Genomic DNA, 24,269 nt, shown 5'->3' with positions numbered 1-24,269 from the left:
AATGATGGTTTCCAGCTGCATCCATGTCCCTCCCTACAAAGGACATGAACTCATCCTTTTTTATGGCTGCATAGTATTCCATGGTGTATATGTGTCACATTTTCTTAATCCAGTCTATCATTGATGGACATTTGGGCTGGTTCCAAGTCTTTGCTATCGTGAATAGTGCCGCAATAAACATATGTGTGCATGTGTTTTTATAGCAGCATGATTTATAATCCTTTGGGTATATACCCAGTAATGGGATGGCTGGGTCAAATGGTATTTCTAGTTCTAGATCCTTGAGGAATCGCCACACTGTCTTCCACAATGCTTGAACTGGTTTACAGTCCCACCAACAGTGTTCCTATTTCTCCACATCCTCTCCAGCACCTGTTGTTTCCTGACTTTTTAATGATTGCCATTCTAACTGGTGTGAGATGGTATCTCATTGTGGTTTTGATTTGCATTTCTCTAATGACCAGTGATGTGAGCATTTTTTTATGTGTCTGTTGGCTGCATAAATGTCTTCTTTTGAGAAGTGTCTGTTCATATCCTTTGCCCACTTTTTCATGGGGTTGTTTTTTTCTTGTAAATTTATTTGAGTTCTTTGTAGGTTCTGGATATTAGCCCTTTGTCAGATGAGTAGATTGCAAAAATTTTCTCCCATTCTGTAGGTTGCCTGCTCACTCTGATGGTAGTTTCTTTTGCTGTGCACAAACTCTTTAGTTTAATTAGATCCCATTTGTCAATTTTGGCTTTTGTTGCCATTGCTTTTGGTGTTTTAGACATGAAGTCCTTGCCCATGCCTATGTCCTGAATGGTATATTGCCTAGGTTTTCTTCTAGGGTTTTTATGGTTTTAGGTCTAACATTTAAGTCTCTAATCCATCTTGAATTAATTTTTGTATAAGGTGTAAAGAAGGGATCCAATTTGAGCTATCTACATATGACTAGCCAGTTTTCCCAGCACCATTTATTAAATAGGAAATCCTTTCCCCATTTCTTGTTTTTGTCAGGTTTGTCAAAGATCAGATGACTGTAGATGTGTGGTATTATTTCTGAGGGCTCTGTTCTGTTCCATTGGTCTATATCTCTGTTTTGGTACCAGTACCATGCTGTTTTGATTACTGTAGCCTTGTAGTATAGTTTGAAGTCAGGTAGTGTGATACCTCCAGCTTTATTCTTTTGGATTAGGATTGTCTTGGCAATGTAGGCTCTTTTTTGGTTCCATATGAACTTTAAAGTAGTTTTTTCCAATTCTGTGAAGAAAGTCATTGGTAGCTTAATGGGGATGGCATTGAATCTATAAATTACCTTGGACAGTATGGCCATTTTCACGATATTGATTCTTCCTATTCATGAGCATGGAATGTTCTTCCATTTGTTTGTGTCCTCTTTTATTTCATTGAGCAGGGGTTTGTAGTTCTCCTTGAAGAGGTCCTTCACATTCCTTGTAAGTTGGATTCCTAGTATTTTATTCTCTTTGAAGCAATTGTGAATGGGAGTTCACTCATGATTTGACTCTCTGTTTGTCTGTTATTGGTGTATAAGAATGCTTGTGTATTTTGCACATTAATTTTGTATCCTGAGACTTTGCTGAAGTTGCTTATCAGATTAAGGAGATTTTGGACTGAGACGATTGTAAATATACAATCATGTCATCTGCAAAGAGGGAAAATTTGACTTCCTCTTTTCCTAATTGAATATTCTTTATTTCTTTCTCCTGCCTGATTGCCCTGGGCAGAACTTTGAACACTATGTTGAATAGGAGTGGTGAGAGAGGGCATCCCTGTCTTGTGCCAGTTTTCAAAGGGAATGCTTCCAGTTTTTGCCCATTCAGTATGATATTGGCTGTGGGTTTGTCATAAATAGCTCTTATTATTTTGAGATACGTTCCATCAATACCAAATTTATTGAGAGTTTTTAGCATGAAGGCCTGTTGAATTTTTTCAAAGGCCTTTTCTGCATCTATTGAGATAATCATGTGGTTTTTGTCTTTGGTTCTGTTTATGCTGCATTTTGTTTATTGATTTGCATATGTTGAACCAACCTTGCATCCCAGAGATGAAGCCCACTTGATCGTGGTGGATAAGCTTTTTGATGTGCTGCTGGATTCGGTTTGCCAGTATTTTATTGAGGATTTTTGCATCAATGATCATCAGGGATATTCTCTTTTTTGTTTTATCTTTGCCAGACTTTGGTATCAGGATGATGTTGGCCTCATAAAATGAGTTAGGGAGGATTCCCTCTTTTTCTATTGATTGGAATAGTTTCAGAAGGAATGGTACCAGCTCCTCCTTGTACCTCTGGTAGAATTCGGCTGTGAATCTGTCTGGTCCTGGACTTTTTTTGGTTGGTAGACTATTAATTATTGCCTCAATTTCAGAGCCTGCTATTGGTCTATTCAGGGATTCAACTTCTTCCTGGTTTAGTCTTGGGAGAGTGTAAGTGTCCAGGAATTTATCCGTTTCTTCTAGATTTTCTAGTTTATTTGCGTAGAGGTGTTTATAGTATTCTCTGATGGTAGTTTGTATTTCTGTGGGGTTGGTGGTGATATCCCGTTTATCATTTTTTATTGCGTCTATTTGATTCTTCTCTCTTTTCTTCTTTATTAGTCTTGCTAGCGGTCTATCAATTTTGTTGATCTTTTCAAAAAACCAGCTCCTGGATTCATTGATTTTTTTGAAGAGTTTTTGTGTCTCTATCTCCTTCAGTTCTGCTCTGATCTTAGTTATTTCTTGCCTTCTGCTAGCTTTTGAATGTGTTTGCTCTTGCTTCGCTAGTTCTTTTAATTGTGATGTTAGGGTGTCAATTTTAGATCTTTCCTGCTTTCTCTTGTGGGCGTTTAGTGCTGTAAATTTCCCTCGACACATTGTTTTAAGTGTGTCCCAGAGATTCTGGTATGTTGTATCTCTGTTCTCCTTGGTTTCAAAGAACATCTTTATTTCTGCCTTCATTTTGTTATGTACCCAGTAGTCAATTCACGAGCAGGTTGTTCAGTTTCCATGTAGTTGAGTGGTTTTGAGTGAGTTTTTAAATCCTGAGTTCTAGTTTGATTGCACTGTGGCCTGAGAGACAGTTTGTTATAATTTCTGTTCTTTACATTTGCTGAGGAGTGCTTTACTTCCAACTATGTGGTCAATTTTGGAATAAGTGCGATGTGGTGCTGAGAAGAATGTATGTTCTGTTGATTTGGGGTGGAGAGTTCTGTAGATGTCTATTAGGTCTGCTTGGTGCAGAGCTGAGTTCAATTCCTGGATATCCTTTTTAACATTCTGTCTCGTTAATCTGTCTAATGTTAACAGTGGGGTGTTAAAGTCTCCCCTTATTATTGTGTGGGAGTCTAAGTCGCTTTGTAAGTCTCTAAGGACTTGCTTTATGAATCGGGGTGCTCCTGTATTGGGTGCATATATGTTTAGGATAGTTAGCTCTTCTTGTGGAATTGATCCCTTTACCCTTATGTAATGGCCTTCTTTGTCTCTTTTGATCTTTGTTGGTTTAAAGTCTGTTTTATCAGAGACTAGGATTGCAACCTGTGCCTTTTTTTGTTTTCCATTTGCTTGGTAGATCTTCCTCTATCCCTTGAGCCTATGTGTGTCTCTGCATGTGAGATGGGTCTCCTGAATACAGCACACTGATGGGTCTTGATTCTTTATCCAATTTGCCAGTCTGTGTCTTTTAATTGGAGCATTTAGCCCATTTACTTTTAAGTTTAATATTGTTATGTCTGAATTTGGTCCCATCATTATGATGTTAGCTGGTTATTTTGCTTGTTAGTTGACGCAGTTTCTTCCTAGCATTGGTTACTGAAGCTTGTGCATTTGTCATATAGTTCTCATGCCATGGTTTTCAGCTCTATCAGGTCATTTAAGGACTTCTCTACATTGGTTATTCTAGTTAGCCATTTATCTAATCTTTTTTCAAGGTTTTTAGCTTCTTTGCAATGGGTTTGAACTTCCTCCTTTAGCTCGGAGAAGTTTGATTGTCTGAAGCTTTCTTCTCTCAACTGGTCAAAGTCATTCTCCATCCAGCTTTGTTCCATTGCTGGCGAGGAGCGGCATTCCTTTGGAGGGACAGAGGCACTCTGATTTTTAGAATTTTGGGCTTTTCTGCACTTTTTCCCTATCTTTGTGGTTTTATCCGCCTTTGGTCTTTGATGATGGTGACATACAGATGTGGTTTTGGTGTGGATGTCCTTTCTGTTTGTTAGGTTTCCTTCTAACAGTCAGGACCGTCAGCTGCAGGTCTGTTGGAGTTTTCTTGAGGTCCACTCCAGACCCTGTTTGCCTGGGTATCGGTGGAGGCTGCAGAAGAGGGAATATTGCTGAACAGCAATTGTTGCTGCCTGATCATTCCTCTGGAAGCTTCATCTCAGAGGGGTATCCGGCCATTTGAGGTGTGTTGTGTCCGTCTGCCCCTAATTGGAGGTGTCTCCCAGTTAGGCTACTTGGGTGTCAGGGACCCACTTGAGCAGGCAGTCTGTCCATTCTCAGATCTCAAACTCTGTGCTGGAAGAACCACTACTCTCTTCAAAGCTGTTAGACAGGAACATTTACATCTGCAGAGGTTTCTGCTGCCTTTTGTTTGGCTATGCCCTGTCCGCAGAGATGGAGTCTACAGAGGCAGGCAGGCCTCCTTGAGCTGTGGTGGGCTCCACCCAGATCGAGCTTCCAGGCCGCTTTGTTTACCTACTTAAGCCTCAGAAATGGCGGGCACCCCTCCCCCAACATCCCTGCCGCCTTGCTGTTAGATCTCAGACTGCTGTGCTAGCAATGAGGGAGGCTCCATGGGCATGGGACCCTCCGAGCCAGGCGCAGGATATAATCTCCTGGTGTGCCATTTGCTAAGACCCTTGGAAAAGCACAGTATTAGGGTGGGAGTGACCCGATTTTCCAGGTGCTGTGTGTCACGGTTTCTGTTGGCTAGGAAAGGGAATTCCCTTCCCCCTTGCGATTGCTGGGTGAGGCTATGCCTTGCCCTGCTTCGGCTCTCACTCGTTGGGCTGCACCCACTGTCCTGCACCCACTGTCCGACACACCCCAGTGAGATGAACCTGGTACCTCAGTTGGAAATGCAGAAATCGCCTGTCTTCTGTGTTGCTCACACTGGGAGCTGTAGCCAGGAGCTGTTCCTATTTGGCCATCTTGGAACCTTTTCTTTCTTTCTTTTTTTTTTTAAATGGATTCTTGCTCTGTCACCCAGGCTGGAGTGCAGTTGTGTGATCTCAGCTCACTACAACCTCTGCCTCCCAGGCTCAAGCAATTCTCCTGCCTCAGACTCCCAAATAGCTGGGATTATAAACACATGCCACCACTCCCCACTAATTTTTGTACTTTTGGTGGAGACAGGGTATCACCATGTTGGCCAGGCTGGTCTTGAACTCCTGACCTCAAGTGATTGAGCTGCCTCCCAAAGTGCTGGGATTACAGGCATGAGCCACCATGCCCGCCCCCCTCCTCAATGGATTTTTAAACTCTCAGACTTGTCCACACTGAGCTTCCAGCAATTTGTCAATTACAGTTCAGGTTTTCCTACCCTGATGCTGGTTCCCATGGAAGTTTCTGTGCTTAGGTTTTGGCTTCAGTAAGTTGTGATTCTCTGTATTCACCTGTCTTTCCAATGTGTGGGGGCAGCAGATTGACCTGTGACCTCACTTCTCTGGCTTATCTGAAGAAGAGTTGTTGATTTTTCAGTTTATTCAGCTTTTTACTTGTTAAGACGGAGTAGCACCTTCTAAGCTCCTTACATGCCAGACTGGAAACCAGAAGTCTGATTGTCTACTTTTTAAGTATGTTGCCTTTTCAAAATTAAAAATTACTCACACCAGGCCTGGCGCGGTGGCTCAAGCCTGTAATCCCAGCACTTTGGGAGGCCGAGGCGGGCGGATCACAAGGTCAGGAGATCGAGACCACAGTGAAACCCCGTCTCTACTAAAAAAAAATACAAAAAATTAGCCGGGCGCAGTGGCGGGCGCCTGTAGTCCCAGCTACTCAGGAGGCTGAGGCAGGAGAATGGCGGGAACCCGGGAGGCGGAGCTTGCAGTGAGCCGAGATCGCGCCACTGCACTCCAGCCTGGGCAACAGCGTGAGACTCCGTCTCAAAAAAAAATAATAATAAAAATAAAAAAATAAAAAAAATAAAAAAAAATAAAAATTACTCACACCAATCGTTCTCAAACTTTTCCAAAAAATGTAAGAGGGAACATCTCTCAACTCATTCTATGAGGTCAGCACTACCCTGATCCCAAAGCCAGACAGAGACATTATGAGAAAACAAAAACAAAAACAAAACAAACAAACAAAAACTACAGGCCGGTATCTCTTATCATGCAAAAATCCTCAACAAAATACTAGCAAATCAAGTCCAGGAGCATATTAAAAGGATTATGCAGCATGACTACATGGGATTTACTCCTGGAATGCAAGGATGTTTTAATATACAAAAATCAGTCAATGTGATCTACCACATTAACAGAACGAAGGACAAAATGTGATTATCTCAATTGATGCAGAAAAATCTTTTGACAAAATTCAATACCCTTTCATGATGATAACACTCAACAAACTAGGAATAAAAGGAAACTATATCAACATAGTATGAACCATATGTGAAAAACCCACAGCGAACATCATACTCAATGGTGAAAAACTGAAAGCTTTTCCTCTAAGATCAGGAACAAGACAAGGATGACCCCTTTCACCACTTCTACTCAACATAGTGCTGGAAGTCCTAGTCAGAGCAATTAGGGAAGAAAAAGAAATAAAATACATCCAAACTGGAAAGGAAGAAGCAAAATTATCTCTGTTCACAGATGATGTAATCATTTTTGTAGAAAACCCTAACAATCACACATACAGACAGAAACACACACATACACACATACCACTGTTAGAACTAGTCAATCAATTCAACAGAGTAGCAGGATACAAAGTCAACACAAAAAAATAAATTGTGGCTGGGCATGGTGACTCACACCTGTAATCCTGCACTTTGGGAAGTCAAGGCAGGAAGTTTGTTTGAGGCCAAGAGTTGGAGATCAGCCTGGGCAACATAGCAAGACCCTGTCTCAAAAAATTTAAAAAAAGATTAGCCAGAGGTGGTGGTGCAAGTCTGTAGTCCCAGTTACTTGGGAGGCTAAGGTGGGAGGATCACTTGAGCTCAAGAGTTCAAGGCTGCAGTAAAGCTATGATTGTGCCACTGCACTCCAGTGACAGACCATGACCCTCTATCCTAAAAAAAGTAAATAAAAATTTAAAACATCAGTTGCATTTATATGCACCAAAAATGAACACTTCAAAGGAAATTAAGGAAATAATTCCACCTACAATAGCATATAAAAGAATAAAATACTTAGGAATTAACCTAACCAAGGAGGTGAAACACTTGTGCAATGAAAACAACAAAATATTCCTGAAGGAAATTAAAGGAAACATAAATGAATTGAAAGACATCCTATGTTAATGGATTGGAAGACAATATTGTTAAGGTGTCAATATTGTTAAGATGTCAATTTATAGATTTAATGCAATCTCTATCAAAATTCCTGTGACATTTCTTGCAGAAATAGAAAAACTCACGCAAAAATTCATATAGAATCTCAAGGGGCCGGGCATGGTGGTTCATGCCTATAATCCTAGCACTTTCGGAGGCCAAGGCGGGTGGATCACGAGGTCAGGAGATTGAAACCATCCTGGCTAACACAGTGAAACCCTGTCTCTACTAAAAACACAAAACATTAGCCGGGTGTGGTGGTGGGAGGAGGCTGAGGCAGGAGAAGGGCATGAACCCAGGAGGTGGAGCTTGCAGTGAGCCGAGATCACGCCATTGCACTCCAACCTGGGTGACAGAGCAAGACTCTGTCTCAAAAAAAAAAAAAAAGAAAAGAAAAGAAAAAAATCTCAAAGGACACTGAATAGCCAAAATAACTCTAAAAAGAACAAAGTTAAAGGACTCATATTTCTTGATTTCAAAACTTACTACAAAGCTACAGTAATCAAAACAGTGTGGTACTGGCATAAAGATAGACATATAGACCAATGGAATAGAATAAGGAGTCCAGAAATAAGCCCTTTTGTATATGGCCAAATGATCTTCTACAAGGGTGCCAAGACCATTCAATAGGAAAACAATAGTCTTCAACAAACAGTGCTGGGAAAACTGGTTATCTACATGAAAAAGAATGAAGTTGAACCCTTATCTAACACCATATAAAAATTAACTCAAAATGGATCCATTACCTAAATGTAAGACCTAAAATTATAAAACTCTCAGGAGAAAACATAGGGCAAAACTTTATGACATTGGATTTGGCAATGACTGTTTGGATATGACACCAAAGGCATAGGCAATGAAAGAAAAACACAAATTGGACTTCATGAAAAAAATTTTAAATTTGTTCATCAAAAGACACCATCAGCAGAGTTAAAAGACAACCCATAGAATGGGAGAAAATCTTTGCAAATCATATAAGAGATTACTATCCAGAATATATGGAGAACTCCTAAAACTCAACAACAAGAAAGCAGACAACCTGATTTAAAAATGGGCAAAGGACTTGAGTAGGCATTCCTCCAAAGAAGATATACAAATGGCCAATAAGTACATGAAAAGATGCTCAACATCACCAATCATTAGAGAAATATAAATCAAAACTACAAAGAGATACCGCCTCACACCCATTAGGATGGCTACTATCAAAACTAAAACAGAAAATAATGAGTGTTGGTGAGGATGTGGAGAAATTGGAACCTTTGTGCACTGTTGGGAATGTAAAAATGGTACAGCTGCTGTAGAAAACAATAGGGCAGTTTCTCAAAAAATTAAACAGAATTACCATATGATCCAGCAACTCGACTTCTGGCTATATATGCAAAAGAACTGAAATGGGGTCTTAAAGAGATATTTATACATCAATTGTATTAGGGTTCTTCAATGAAACAGATCCAAGAGTGTGTGTGTGGGTGTGTGTGTGTATATATATATATGTGTGTGTGTGTGTCTGTGTGTGTGTGTGGTAAAAATACAGGGTTCAAGTCAGAAGGCAGAACCAAGAATGCTTATGTCCAAGGGCAGAAGATAGATGTCCCAGTTCAAACAGGGAAAGTGAATTTGCCCTTCCTCTGTCTTTTTGTTCTATTCAGGCCCTCAGTGGAATGGATAATGCCCACCCACATTGGTGAGAGTGATCTTCTTTACAAATTCAAATGCTATTCTCTTCTGGAAACATCGTCACAGACATACCTAGAAATACTGTTTTACCATGTATCTGAGCATGTCTTAGCCCAGTCAAGTTGACATATAAAATTAACCATCATATCCATGTTCATAAGCAGCATTATTCACAATAGCTAAAATGTAGAAGTCCTGCAAGTGTCTATTGACAGATGAATGGATACACACAAAGCATTACAAAAGAAGGAAATTCTGACACATGCTACGACATAGATGAACCTTGAGTATATTATGCTAAGTGAAATAAGCCAGTCACAAAAAGACAAATGCTGTATGATTCCACTTATATTGGGTACTTTGAGTAGTCACAATCATACAGAAAGTAGAATGGTAGATGCCAGAGACTGGGGGAGGTGAGAGTTATTATTTAATGTTTATACAGTTTCAGTTTGCAACATAAAATTAATTCTGGAGGTGAATGGGAGAATATTACACATGTTTTCTTTTTTGAGATGGGATCTCACTCTGTTGCCCAGGCTGGAGTACAGTTTTGCGATCATAGCTCACTGCAGCCTCAACCATCTGAGCTCAAGTGATCCTCCCACCACAGGCGCCAAAGTAGCTAAGACCACAGGTGCACACCACCACGCCTGGCTAATATTATTTGTAGAGGCCAGGTATTGCTATGTTGCCCAGGCTGGTGTTGAACTCCTGGGCTCAAGTGATCCTTCTGCCCTGGCCTCCCAAAGTACTGGGATTATAGGTGTGTGCCACCACACCTGGCCAGAATATTTAATACTACTGAACTGTACATTTAAACATGGTTAGGCTGGGCGTGGTGCCTCACGCCTATAATCCCAGCACTTTGGGAGGCCAAGGAGGGTGAATTGCTTGAGCCCAGGAGTTTGACACCAGCCTGGGCAACATGGTGAAACCCTGTCTCTACAAAAAAATTAGCTAGGCATGGTGGGGCACGCCTGTAGTCCCAGCTACTCTGGCGGCTGAGGCGGGAGGATCGCTCGAACCTGGGAGGCGGATCTTGCCACTGCACTCCAGCCTGAGCGACCAAGTGAGACCCTGTCAAAAAAAAAAAAAAAAAAAGATTAAGATAGTAAATTTTATGTGTATTTTACCACGATTATTAAAACTGAAATCCCCATGGGTCACTGATTTACCAATTTAGCTATTTTCACCATTTTTAGATTGTATTTTCCTTCTCTATCTCAGCATTCTGACTAAAGGAAAAGCAAACTTTCTTACAAGAATGAATGATTCTCCAGTGTGGCTGCTCCTGAAAGGAACAATGAGACTTTTGTTATTTCACCACAAGATTGAGAAAGAAATAAACAAGTGATAAATGCCCAGACCCCTTCTTACTCATTTCACATCCTGATGATCTGAGGCATGGTATGGCTTTTATTCCAAGCATGTGAATACTTACAATCAGAAACTCCCTCTCCTTTCCCTCACTTTATCATTATTGCCGTCATTTATGACAATGGAGGGAGTGTCTCGCTGGATGATATTTGGGGTTCTTTCTTCAGTAGTCCACCATACTGAGCGTTTATTTGTGCTGTTCTCCATCTTTCACATCTACCACTTTTCAAAAGCCCCTGAGAGTCAGTAAGACACGAGACTCAAAACAACTGCTTCACATCTAAGTGTATGTCTTTAAAAATCTCTCCTTTTCCATATTTATGTCTGATGTGTTTTGTTATGGCACAGTGGCATGTAGTATGTGGTTCATAAGTGAATCAGTGTACATCTGTGGAGGGCGAATGCTCAATTTTAGATCTATACATGAAAGCTTTTTTTCCAGGGCAGGAGCCTTGCTTTCTCCGACTAAGCCCTTAATTACCCAAATGCCCGTGTGTTGTGCCTTTGGCTTGTTGAAATGATACCAATTGGTAAAATCCGATGGGAGATAAAAGTTAGATGTCCAGAAGCATAAAAGTCAGGAAGAGAGGCTCTTTGTGGCATAGAGAAAGCTGCAGAACTGCTCCATGGTGTGCAAAACTCATCAGCACATGAAACTAGTGAGTGGAGATAGTCACCTTCAACCACTTTGTAATTTCTACCAATTCACTTGGGGCCAGTATCCCTTATTCACCAAGATTCACATTGGTCCTTTTGATTATTTGGCTTGAGGAGGCCCCTGATATGCTAAACTGTCACACAGGGAGAGAGGAAAAGTTGGGAACCAGCTTTCACTTAAAACGGCTTTGACAATGGAGGCAAATAATAACATTTTGGGAACATTTATATAAGTATATAATTTCTGATTCAGTAGCTGGTTCATGAATAAATGAGTAATTGGGAGTATCTGAGTGGAGACAAGAATGAGCATTAATGTAGGACTGATTCTGAATTACAGCTCCTGGCACTAGTGGGTTTCAATATACATAGTCTGCTGAAAGGTAATTCTCTCTGTGATATTCCTGGTATCCCTAAGGAGGGAAGTATAATTTTAGGTACATACTGACAAAATTTGAATACAGAGTACTTAGATGAAAGTTATAGCCTGTTTTAGAGATGAAATTGAAGGATGCAGTAGCTATTGCTTTGGCAAAGGATTTTTGGCTGATGCAGTGTATGGTTACTGATTTTATGATTCTTATCACATGACACCTAATGTGTCAGTTGACTTGTGAAAACAGTGTTTCAGTTTAATGGATGTTAGGGATTTATATACAACTTCAAATTTACCTCCTTGTTAATAGTAGAAAAGAGTAGTATGGAAGCATTACTTCCAGCTGCTTTTTGAAGCGTCCACCAAAATGAACGACTTTTTCCTTTCTTCACAGATTTCCTCCTAGAGTGCCAAGATCTTTTCCATTCAACACCTCAGTCATGTACAAAAAGACTGTGTTTGTAGAATTCACGGATCACCTTTTCAACATCGCTAAGCCAAGGCCACCTTGGATGGGTAATAAAAACAATGTTGAATGCTAATTATGAAATTGGGTATCTTATTTTCTATCACAGATTCCCCAATCTTGAGGTTGCAGTTAAAAAGTGCAGCTGCCAAAGAGAATGTTTCCCTAACTGCTACCTATAGGGAAATACACTGACTGCATTTTCTGTCTTTTTACTGGGCCATCTTCCTCTGCTTGGTCTATGCCAACTGCTTACCTCTACTTAGATGTCAAATAAAATATGTAACAACATGTTATGATAGGATATTTTCTGTCCTAGAATTGTTGCTGAGAATTACAGGTGGGAAGTATCCCCTTATTCTAAAGAGAGGTATCAGCCTATCGATTTAGAACTTGTTCAGGTAATAGTCCAAAATTGGTTCTGCAACCCTTAGCCCCTGACTCACCTCCAACCTTGTATTTAAAAAAAGGCTGGGAACTTATGAAAAACTTTAGATTTGAATATTTCTTTGGAGAGCCTCTTTGGTGTTTTATGTGTTGCTTACCCCATGGGGGATGGGAGGCCTGTCCCTCATGTCAAGTTATAATCAAGGAGACCTCGGGAGAACCACTTAGAAGACTGGACAAGGTACCTATGGAACTTGGGAGACACTGACTACTGCCTGGTTTTTATCTGGACAAATTTTCAAGGTCAGAGGCCAAAAGGGCTTCTGATGGAATAGCAGGGGGAGTGGGCTGTAGTGGGAGCTAACTGCACTACCACTGTTAGGTGTAAGGCCAGGAAGGTCACTGAATGGGACTTGTCTTACAAAGACTCTGTCTGAGAGGTCTTCCTGCCGGGGTTAGATAACTTCAACAGAAAAAGCCTGTGTGGGTTGTACTGCCAGAAGCAGAATCTGAGAGGAGAGATACAAGTGACCAGCAGGAGAAGGTATATCCCATGCTAAGATCAGGTGCAGTGGGGTGTCTCCATGTTGGCAGGGAGAGGTCTCCAAAGAACTCATAAGTTCCCTAAGAAAGAAAGGCAGAATTTTGGTATGTGTCACAACTAGGGAGTACTAATGCCACATTATCAAGAAAGAGTTTGTTGTTGTGCCTATTTTTTTTTACCTCCCCCCACCCTCCGTCCAGCCATCCTTCCCACTTGCTCCTACCATGGAGGGTCCAGAGGCAGAAAGGTGAGTTGGGGCGGAAGATGGGAAAGCAGCGAAGCTGCCAAAAAAATTAATTTTACATATTGCAAATTTCTGGGGCTGTCAGAACGTAGCTGCAGAAGGAAGGGGACTTGCAATTGCAGAAGACATCAAAAATTTGGTATTAGACTGGACTGGACTTGTTAGAACCTAAAAGTGATACTGTTGGTTAATATCTGAAGGTTACTGGAAAAGATTTGGGATCAGCCAAAGTGCAGGAAAAGGGAGATCTCACATAATGTAATTAAAAACAGTGGTCTAAGAAAAATAAGGCTATTTTATGTTTTTATCCCACTAAATCCAGTTCATTCAATACACTGTTTATAGGCATTTTATATTTAGTGTATTCATAAAGTGGAGCTCTTAATTTTCCTCTTGATTTTCTGTCATGGCCTTACTAACAACCCAGTTGCACAAGCCAAAATCATAGGAGTTTTCTTTGACTACTCTCTCTTTTTTTCTATCTCCAGCATCATATTTATGAGCAAGTCCTGTTGACTGTTACTCCAAAACAAGTTCCAAGTCTTCTTATTTCACTTCTTGTAAAATCCAAATTCATCCAAATTCCTGTGGCCTGCAAGGTCCTACATGTTATGTTTCCTTTTTGACCATATTTTCTGTTACTCCCCTGCTGATTCACTGTGCTTCAGCCACATTTTACTCGACTAGACCAAGCTTATTTCTGCCTCTGGACTTTTGCATTTGTTTTATCTGCTTGCAATGCTCTTCCACTAAATCTTTGAAAATCTTACTTCTTTTTCATTAGTCAGATCTCTACTCAAATGTCACCTCCTCAGAGATGCCCTTCCTGACTACTACACTGAAAGTATCCTCTACCTCCTGCCTCATCATTTTCTAGCAGACCACTATCTTTTATAATATTTATAACAACTTGAATTTTTCTTTTTCATTTTTTTATATGATTAATATCTTGAGAATATGATCTCCATGATCTGTCCTGTTTGCTACTGCACCTCCAGTGCATAAGACAGTTCCTAGAATATAGTAGGAACTCTAGATGAATGAATGAATGAATGAATGAATGAATGAATGAATGAATGAATTGAATGATTGCCAGAAATCTTTCCTCAGAGCAACCATAAGGTTAGGCTGATGTTGGCAAGCAAATACTACCTTTTATCAATAATTACAGGGGCATGCTTCTCCACTGTGACCTTGACTTTAACTTTTGTGATAACAGGTTTTCTGGAGTACTATCCCCAAGTGACCTTTGCTGGACATCTCATTCTTACAGGTCTGCTGGGTCCTACTATCCAGGCTGAGGTTTATGACACAGTGGTCATTACACTTAAGAACATGGCTTCCCATCCTGTCAGTCTTCATGCTGTTGGTGTATCCTACTGGAAAGCTTCTGAGGGTGAGTTAAATACCCTCCTATTGTCCTGTCATTCTAGGAATAGAACAGTGAGATGTGTGTGCTTTGTAATGGTGGCACACCTGGAGTTGGATCCATTCTCTTAAATACAAACTTACTGAAAAATAATAATAACAACAATAATGACTAATATGTATTGAGTTGAAGGTTGTACAGCTAATAAGTGGTGGAATCAGGATTCAAACCTAACTCCATCTAACTCCAGAACTTATACTTGGAACCACTGTGCTACAGTGCAAGCATTCATATAAATAATGTTGAATTTGGTTCATGTAACTGAAAAGTTCCATGGAGTCAGTCAAGTATGGCTGGATCCAAGGATTCAAGTGATACTCTCAGCATTGTGACCATTTTTCTCCCACCATCTCAGCTGGGCTGTCCTTTTTGTTTTCATTCTAAGGCAGGCTTTTCTAATATGATGGCAAAGATAGCCACTGGGAGCTCAAGGCTTATCTCATTCTTACAGATTGTGATCCAGGAGTGGGAAGCAAGCCTCTATCCCAGTATTTCTTGATGTTGAGTGGTATGGAAGAGTTAGAAAGCAAGAGGCAGCATCAGTCTCACCCAGTCCAATGACAATGGCCAGGATGATGGAGTTCTTCAGCACTCTCTTGAGAAAGGGTTCTGATAGAAGGAGCTGAAAACCATAATTCTCAGCAAACTATCGCAAGAACAGAAAACCAAACACCCCATGTTCTCACTCATAGGCGGGAATTGAACAATGAGAACACTTGGACACAGGAAGGGGAACATCACGCACCGGGGACTGTGGTGGAGTTGGGGGAGGGATAGCATTAGGAGATATAACTAATGTAAATGACAAGTTAATGGATGTAGCACACCAACATGACACACGTATACATATGTAACAAACTGAGAGACCTAGTGGTCTCCACACAAAGGACATATTGTTTTACGAAGCCCAATAGAGTTGCAGTGTTAGTTATTTGAGAGGTAGTTAAAGTTAATTTGCTTGTAGGACATCTTGATTTGAGACAGACAACTATATTTTCCACCTCTATGAAAATATCTCCCTGAATTTCCAAATCTCCAAATTTTCTGCTTTACCTGGTCACACAGACCTCTTTGATACAAATGAACATGGTCTGGAGATTGATGTGGGCAAGCTAGAGTGCAAAAAGTGGGCAAAGGAAATGAACAGACACTTCTCAAAAGAAGACATTTATGCAGCCAACAGACACATGAAAAAATGCTCATCATCACTGGTCATCAGAGAAATGCAAATCAAAACCACAATGAGATACCATCTCACACCAGTTAGAATGGCGATCATTAAAAAAATCAGGAAACAACAGGTGCTGGAGAGGATGTGGAGAAATAGGAACGCTTTTACACTGTTGGTAGGACTGTAAACTAGTTCAACCATTGTGGAAGACAGTGTGGCGATTCCTCAAGGATCTAAAACTAGAAATACCATTTGACCCAGCCATCCCATTACTGGGTATATACCCAAAGGATTATAAATCATGCTGCTATAAAAACACATGCACACGTATGTTTATTGCGGCACTATTCACAATAGCAAAGACTTGGAACCAAATTCTTTCAACTCTTTTAAGGTCCTAACTGAACATTATGTGTGTTTCTTAACATTTACTAGATCATAAATATCTCAAGATAGGGAAATTCGTCTTATTTATTGCTGTGTCCTTAGCATATAACATACTGCCTACCCTATAGTGGATACTCAATGCAAGAATGAGGGTGCAGTGGGCACCAGTCACTTTTTCTTCCTAAAATTAAACATTTCTCACCTGTGTACCCCCTCAGAATTGCTTTTCTGAATGTACTTCAAACAGAACCTGCCGTTTTCTTAAAGCCCATGCCTCCCTGACCATAGCAATTAATCTAGGGGTGAGCAGTTGACACTGGTATCCCACCTCCTTGGCCACAGTTGATCGGTCCAGAGATGGGCACCTTACCCAAACTAGGCCAATGAGAGTACTTCCGCCAGCATTTTGAAATTTGTGAGAAAAAGGACCTACTATTACCAGGTAATCCTATACTTAGTGGATGGAGCCCAAATATATAATAAAATCAAGATTCTACTACTTCATATCTTGTGGGCCATGGATCTTATAGGAGTCTTAAGGGGGTGTTGGTCTTGTCCTTTTCATAGTTGCAGGCATGGTGCAAAGGCAGGACAACCTACCTTTATCTGCTCCTTCTATACTACTGATCCTACCCTAAACATGTAGGTGTATAATCAGAGACAGGAAGCCATGGCAAATCTGGAGGGTCTGGACTTGGCTATATCTTAAAGAGTTACATATAATCGTGGTTCAACATTGGTGAAATTTTCCAAAAATTGGTGGAGGAAAGAGTGGCCAATGCAATTTTATCTTTCTCTTTTCTGCTGACATCAGGGAGAGAGATAAGAGCTTTTAAAATCATAATTATGGGGAAATAATATTTTAAAGTCTAGCTCAAGTTAAACCCATCAGAAAAGGTAACACCTTTCAGGACCCCCAAATGGCCACATCTTATCCAATGAGGGGACACCAGCCATAGAGTCTATACTGCACACTTCAAATGGTAGCCACGAGCTATCAGGCACTTGAAATGTGGTGAGTCCTACTTGAGACATACTGTAAAATACACACCAGATTTCAAAGGCTAAGTACAAAAAAGATGAAAAATATCTCATTCACTGTTTATAAATACGAGTTGAAATGCTTATATTTGGATATACTAGGTTAAATGAAATACATTATTAAAATAATTTCACCTATTTCTTTTTACTTTTCTTGATGTGACTACCAGAAAATTTAAAATTACATATGTGGTTTGCATTATATTTCTATTGAACAGCACTCATCTGTACATTTCCAGTGAAATGTTTAGCATATGTTGAAGTTACTGCTCCTGATGCAGTGGCTCATCTCAGATATGGCCAAGTTCTTCTGTCCAAGGAAAACTAGGTTCAACCCATTCCTGGAGAGGAAGAGACTCAAATCTTTCTGAGCTGGGTCACTTACCTTGGTTACATCTGTTCTCCACCTATTCTACCAACAACCAAACGGATGGACATAGCTGAAATAAAATCATGCAGTCACACTGAATGATGTCTCACCTCAGGTGGGCCTTCAGCATTGAAGCATTCTACTGCTACATTTCATTCTACTGCTACATTTCCCCTAATCCACACATTCTTAGCTTCTTAGCTTTCACACATTCTTAGCTTCTCATCGAACCTCCAGCATGCGCTCCCGCCCCTGCCCCCACCACAATCTGAGCCTTAGGACAAAGGGTATTTTTTTCCTAATGAAATATTTCAAACAAAGATAGATACAGAAAATAATATAACAAACAAACATGTGCCCATCACCTCACTTTGCCAGATGTTAACATTTTGTCATCTTTGCTTAATGTATTTTACAAAATTAAACATTTTACATACAGTCTGTAACCCTCCATGGGGCTGGCAGGAAAGGGTTCTCATTGTCAAAGTTCAAAGTAATTGATCATTGAAAAAATAATGATCGCATTAAAAGGAGCCCTTATATAATAGAGATATATATTGAAATACTCATAAATGAAATGACATCCTATCTAGGATTGACTTCAAACACATCCAGCTGATGTTACAATCATTGGGTGAATTGCTGATGTGGAATTTGACATTTGTATGGTGCCAAAATAATATCTCAGAGATTTCTTTTTGATTGCTACTGGAAATGTTAACTTTAGAATGGAGGTATCAGGCTAATCCACGGGTCAAATTTAGTGTCACTAAGGATGGGATGGCCAGATATTATCTGCCCCTGATATGGCACAATATGAAGGACTCAGCATCATCTTTGATGTATTTTAGCCAAAAAACTTACTTAACTTGAATCTAATCGGAACTTAGGTATATTCAATAGCATGAGATATTCTACAGGACTGCAAGCCAACTTTCTTTCACTAAATGAGTGTCAGGAAAAAAGGGACTACTCCGTGTGGGCCTAAACAACCAGATGCAATGTGCAGTCTTAGGTTGAATTCTGATTTGGACCAACTAGCTACAAAGGATGCCTTTGAAGCAATTAAGAAAATTTGAGGCGCGCCCAGCCGGCGGGAGCGCGGCGGCCCGGCTCCCGCAGGGCCGCGCCGAGCCAGGCGAGCCCCTGGGGCGCTCAGGCGCCGGCCTGCGCCGCAGCCGCGGGGCGCGGCATTTTTATTCCGGCGACGCTTAAGGGAGCCCGGCCGTGCCCGGTGCATTGTGGGAGCGGCCCGCGGCCCGTTTTCGGGAGGCGGCGGAGGGCGCAAAGCGAGCCCGTGGATCCATAAAGAACCCAGCCAACCCGCAGAGGTAGGGGAGGGGCTGAGCTGTGAGGAGAGCGGGGCCCAAGAACCATGTCTATGCGGGAGTCGTTTAACCCGAAAAGTTACAAATTGGACAAAAGCTTCCGGCTAACCAGATTCACTGAACTGAAGGGCACAGGCTGCAAAGTGCCCCAAGATGTCCTGCAAAAATTGCTGGAATCTTTACAAGAGAACCACTTCCAAGAAGATGAGCAGTTTCTGGGAGCCGTTATGCCAAGGCTTGGCATTGGAATGGATACTTGTGTCACTCCTTTGAGGCACGGTGGGCTTTCCTTGGTTCAAACCACAGATTACATTTACCCGATCGTAGACGACCCTTACATGATGGGCAGGATAGCATGTGCCAATGTCCTCAGTGACCTCTACACAACGGGGGTCACGGAATGTGACAATATGCTGATGCTCCTTGGAGTTGGTAATAAAATGACCGACAGGGAAAGGGATAAAGTGATGCCTCTGATTATCGAAGGTTTTAAAGACGCAGCTGAGGAAGCAGAAACGTCTGTAACAGGTGGCCAAACAGTACTAAAGCCCTGGATTGTCCTGGGAGGAGTTGCTACCACTGTCTGTCAGCCCAATGAATTTATCATGCCAGACAATGCAGTGCCAGGGGACGTGTTGGTGTTGACAAAACCCCTGGGGACACAGGTGGCAGTGGCTGTGCACCAGTGGCTGGATATTCCTGAGAAATGGAATGAGATTAAACTAGTGATCACCCAAGAAGATGTAGAGCTGGCCTACCAGGAGGCAATGATGAACATGGCGAGGCTCAACAAGACAGCTGCAGGACTTATGCACACGTTCAGTGCCCACCCGGCCACTGACATCACGGGCTTCGGGATTTGGGGCCATGTGCAGAACCTGGTCAAGCAGCAGAGGAACAAGGTGTCGTTTGTAATTCACAGCCTCCCGGTGCTGGCCAAGATGGCTGCGGTGAGCAAAGCCTGTGGAAACATGTTCGGCCTCATGCACGGGACCTGCCCAGCGACCTCAGGCGGCCTTCTGATCTGTTTACCACGTGAGCAAGCAGCTCGGTTCTATGCAGAGATAAAGTCCCCCAAATATGGTGAAGGCCACCAAGCATGGATTATTGGGATTGTAGACAAGGACAACCGCACAACAAGAATGATAGACAAACCCCGGATCATCGAGGTCGCACCACAAGTGGCCACTCAAAAGGTGAATCCCACACCTGGGGCCACCTCTTAATCTAGACAGAAATAGTTGTTTGGTTTTGATTTTAAATAGATCTGTTTCCCTTACCACTTCAATTAAAGACTATAAACAACAAAAATCTCATTGTGTCTACACATCGGGGTGACCTTAGGTCTGTTTGTAAGTGGATACAATTAATAAAATAAAATCCATTGCCTTTTTTCCTGTTACATTAACTGAAGATGCACCTAATCTTGAGGCAGCCTCTGAGTTGAGAATTATATTGTTATCCAATACTGTTGATTCATTTTGAATCTTTAGACACTTATCTCTTGCCGCATAGGCTCTTTTTAAAGGTGCTTTCACATAGCACAGACATTACCAGTAGTCATGTCAAATAGCAGTTGGTGTCTTCATTTTATGTATATTTATCATATAAGTCTGATATTTTTTTTTAAGCGTCTTGAATGGTTTTCTGGAGAGCCAGCACTGGTAAGTGGCACATGATGGTATCCCAGTCATATCCCAGTCATAGGAGGGTTGCATGATTCCTTTGAGTGTTTGATTTGAAAAGCCTAGTCTTGTCTCTCAAGAGCATCTTGAACCCAGAACATTCTCCAGTAGTGCATTCAGTTCAACATGGCAAGTGCTTCACTGCATGGAAAACCCTTTGAAGACAAAAAAGAAATCTTACTTCTTTTTTTGTAGCCTTCCTGATATTTACAGTAATATTAACTGTTTTATCAATAGCAAAAAAGGATACTTTGTGCAATGTAATTAGATGTTCTATAGTGCTACAAGGAATTGCCTTCCGAATGGAGGTTGATGTATAATACTCATTTATAATTCAATATATAATTACGCAAATAATTTTTAAATATAATCAATAATAAAGACTGTTCTGTGGATGGTAGTGTTTAATACATTTTATATTTTGTATAGTGATTTCAGGCCTTTTGTTTTCTTAAAATCAGCAGCTGTTTAGCCTAATTCTTAGCATTATTTTGTCCTTTGCGCCAGTACTTTTTTGTGCACCCTTTTCGTGATCTGTGTTAAAAACCTGCACTGCCAACGTTGCAGCTCAAACTTAAAACTTGTTATTCAAATAAATATTTAATTTTTTAAATTGCTCTTGTATAATCAGATGCCCCTTTTAGTATTATTTTAGAAGCATTGGGAGGGTTTTGCCTAAAGTACAATTTATCGGGAAAAACTAGATTTTAGTTTTATAAAACTTTTAAGTCTTTCATGGGACCTATATTTTCTTGAATTAAATTTTGTAGTTCTAGAATAAATAGGCAACCTAAAAAGGTGTTATCTGTGTTTCGTAAAGCGGAGGCTTCCTTATATTTTAACCTACTGAGCAAAGAGGAGGGATTCCTGTCACTAAGCACGAGGGCACTGGATCCTCGAGTGCCCACCTTCATGAGAGAAAAAACAGCACATCCTACATGTTTCTGGTGCTTCCAGCTCACAGGCATCAAAGCCGCACGTGTAAACTGACTTCTTGCCAAAGGAAATGACCCCTGGGAAGATCAAGCTCCTGGAAGGGGCTTTAACTCCGACGCGACCTCCTCTGGGAACCAGCAGGCAGGGCAGCCTTTATGCATGTGTAACTGGACCTCCACCCATAAGCATAGTGTGCAGTTTGGAAGAGCCTGCTATGGAACTGAAATTGGTTGGACATTTTATAGGAATTGATATACAGATGTTGGTCCTCAAAAGCTACAAACCAGTGGTCTGCAAAATAAAATGTGTTGGAAACCTCTGAGTAAAAAAAAAAAAAAATTTTGAATATTGCATTGATATTAGGTGATATTAACTGGATCGGGTGTGCTAGTGTCATTTTGTGTATGTGGGAAAATTTTTTTTAAAGATGACTTCTAAAGTATATAGGAGTGGACTGTCATGAAATTTGTAATGTACATTAAAATGCATCATCATAAAAAGTGTGTTGAAAGAAAAAAGTGAAAGTAGCAATGCAATTCCAAGAATAATTTTCTAATATCCACTCACAAAAACATTAAATTCTTTATATTAAACACATGAAAAATAACGCAAATATATCTATCTTTTAAGATTCATCTCAAATTCCGCCTCCATCAAGCATTACTGAAGAGTAGGAAGCTTGTTTACTGCTTTTTTTATCCACTGGGTTGCTCGCTCCATAAGCAGAGACTTCTATCTCGATCTTTATATTTTCAGCTTGTAACTGAGTCTGGTAAAGAATAAGAACTCAATAAATATTTGTGAATAAATAGGTGAATATTTCCACATGGTATTATAATTATATCTTTATATGTCTATGTCCCCCACCAAACATAGTGTTGTACCACTAGGAAAGAACAAAGTTTAAGAAATTTTCTTAAATCTCTCTTTCTTACCCTTTCCTGACCCTCACTAGTGCCTACCAAAGAGTCTGTGACAAAGTGTATTTGTTGTTGAATTGAATTAGGCAAAAAGATGCGATAATGGAAGCAATTTTATTATTTAACAGAATGTGGAGATCTCAACCAGAACCTAGTTTTTACTACTCATACTACGGTTAGTGATCTCAAGATCCTCTGGAATATATGAGGCTTCTCCCCATTTGTGGCTGCTACTTGTTAGTTTTTCAAATTAAGATGCAGAAAGTAGGCCAGAGGTGGCGGCTCACACCTGTAATCCCAGCACTTTGGGAGGCTGAAGTGGGTGGATCACAAGGTCAGGAGTTCAAGACCAACCTGACCAATATGATGAAATTCTGTCCCTACTAAAAACACAAAATTAACCAGGCATGGTAGTGTGTGCCTGTAATCCTAGCTACTCGGGAGTCTGAGGCAGGAGAATCACTTGAATCTGGGAGGCGGAGGTTGCTGTGAGCCGAGATCGTGCCACAGCACTCCATCCTGGGCAACAGAGTGAGACTCCGTCTCAAAACAACAACAACAACAAAGATGCAAAAAGTCTGTTTCTTATGTAGAACCTATTGGTGACAGTAAACTTGACATGTTTCTTTAAGTGGACAATGGGTATAGAAAGGACAATTTTATTTCTTCCTGCTATAGGAGCTGAATATGATGATCAGACCAGTCAAAGGGAGAAAGAAGATGATAAAGTCTTTCCTGGTGGAAGCCATACATATGTCTGGCAGGTCCTGAAAGAGAATGGTCCAATGGCCTCTGACCCGCTGTGCCTTACCTACTCGTATCTTTCTCATGTGGACCTGGTAAAAGACTTGAATTCGGGCCTCATTGGAGCCCTACTAGTATGTAGAGAAGGTAAGTGTATGAAAGTGTATGATTGAGATGAAATAAGCAGAGAAGTACAAACAACTGAATCTATCTATAACAGTTAACCTGAAAGAGGCTTCTTTACTCTAGCATCATGCTCATAGAAAGGAGAATAATCCAGTTTCTGAGAGAAGCAGATATGCATTCTATATAACCACAATAAATTCTAAGCTGGGATCAGGAGCAGCTGAGTTCCAGACTTAAATCTCTCTCCTCAAAGCATTGCTGTTTCCCTCTTCAAATCTGTGGGCTTTATCAGTAGTGATTTCTACCGTCCTCTGCCTTTTGCAAACATTGAGCTATGTTCCTTGAAAGCTTCATGAAGGTGAACACATATAGACTGGTTCAGGTGGTTAGTTTGTCATTTGCAGACCAAAAGTATATAAAAATCTAAGAAAAGTCAGCATTTATTTATATGTTATTGAAAATTAATTAATTTGGATTGAATTAATATATTCTAAAATAATTCTAATCAAACCTGTTTTTAATTTATACCTTAGCATAAATTAAATTAGGGAAGTAAATTTTGCATAATTTGTTTTTCACCCTATTTTTTTATGGTGAAATCAGCTTCACTGTACCTTTTTCTTATTCCAGTTATCTTTTACTGCATAACTCCACAATTTAGTGGCTTAAAACAACAACAATCACTTATTATCGCTCATGTGTGGGTCTCATGGAATTTGGGAGTGTTTTGACTTGGTCTATCTAAGTGTGTCTCATGAGGGCTATAGTCAAACAGTGGCCAGAGCTGAAATCATCCCAGAGTTGACTTTATTCACATGTCTTTAACCTTGGCTAGATGGTACTGTCCACATGGTCTCTCTCACATGGGTCTTACAGGGTAGCCAGACTTCTTATATGGTCCTGAGAGAGCCCATTAGAAACTGTTTCAT

At 40.6% G+C, this 24,269-nt stretch overlaps 1 protein-coding gene and 1 pseudogene across 5 annotated transcripts in view; both read left to right on the top strand.

Annotated features, from left to right (window-relative positions):
• Positions 1–24,269, top strand: part of F8 (coagulation factor VIII) — a 209,992-nt gene that overhangs the window by 20,241 nt on the left and 165,482 nt on the right. For all 5 annotated transcript variants that reach the window (XR_287458.5, XR_012430159.1, XM_045383830.2 and 2 more), the window contains 3 exons: positions 11,957–12,078; positions 14,477–14,599; positions 23,149–23,361. Coding sequence is in view for 3 of the 5 variants with exons in the window: in XM_045383830.2 (XP_045239765.2) it covers positions 11,957–12,078; positions 14,477–14,599; positions 23,149–23,361 (458 nt within the window). In the remaining 2 variants the exon portion in view is untranslated. The remainder of the gene's footprint in view (positions 1–11,956; positions 12,079–14,476; positions 14,600–23,148; positions 23,362–24,269) is intronic.
• LOC102124455 (selenide, water dikinase 1 pseudogene) lies at positions 18,858–21,012 on the top strand (annotated as a pseudogene).

Source organism: Macaca fascicularis, chromosome X, assembly GCF_037993035.2.
Source record: "Macaca fascicularis isolate 582-1 chromosome X, T2T-MFA8v1.1".
Lineage (NCBI taxonomy): Eukaryota > Metazoa > Chordata > Mammalia > Primates > Cercopithecidae > Macaca > Macaca fascicularis.
The sequence above is the reverse complement of the archived record's forward strand: the minus strand, read 5'-3'. Positions and strand labels throughout refer to the sequence as shown.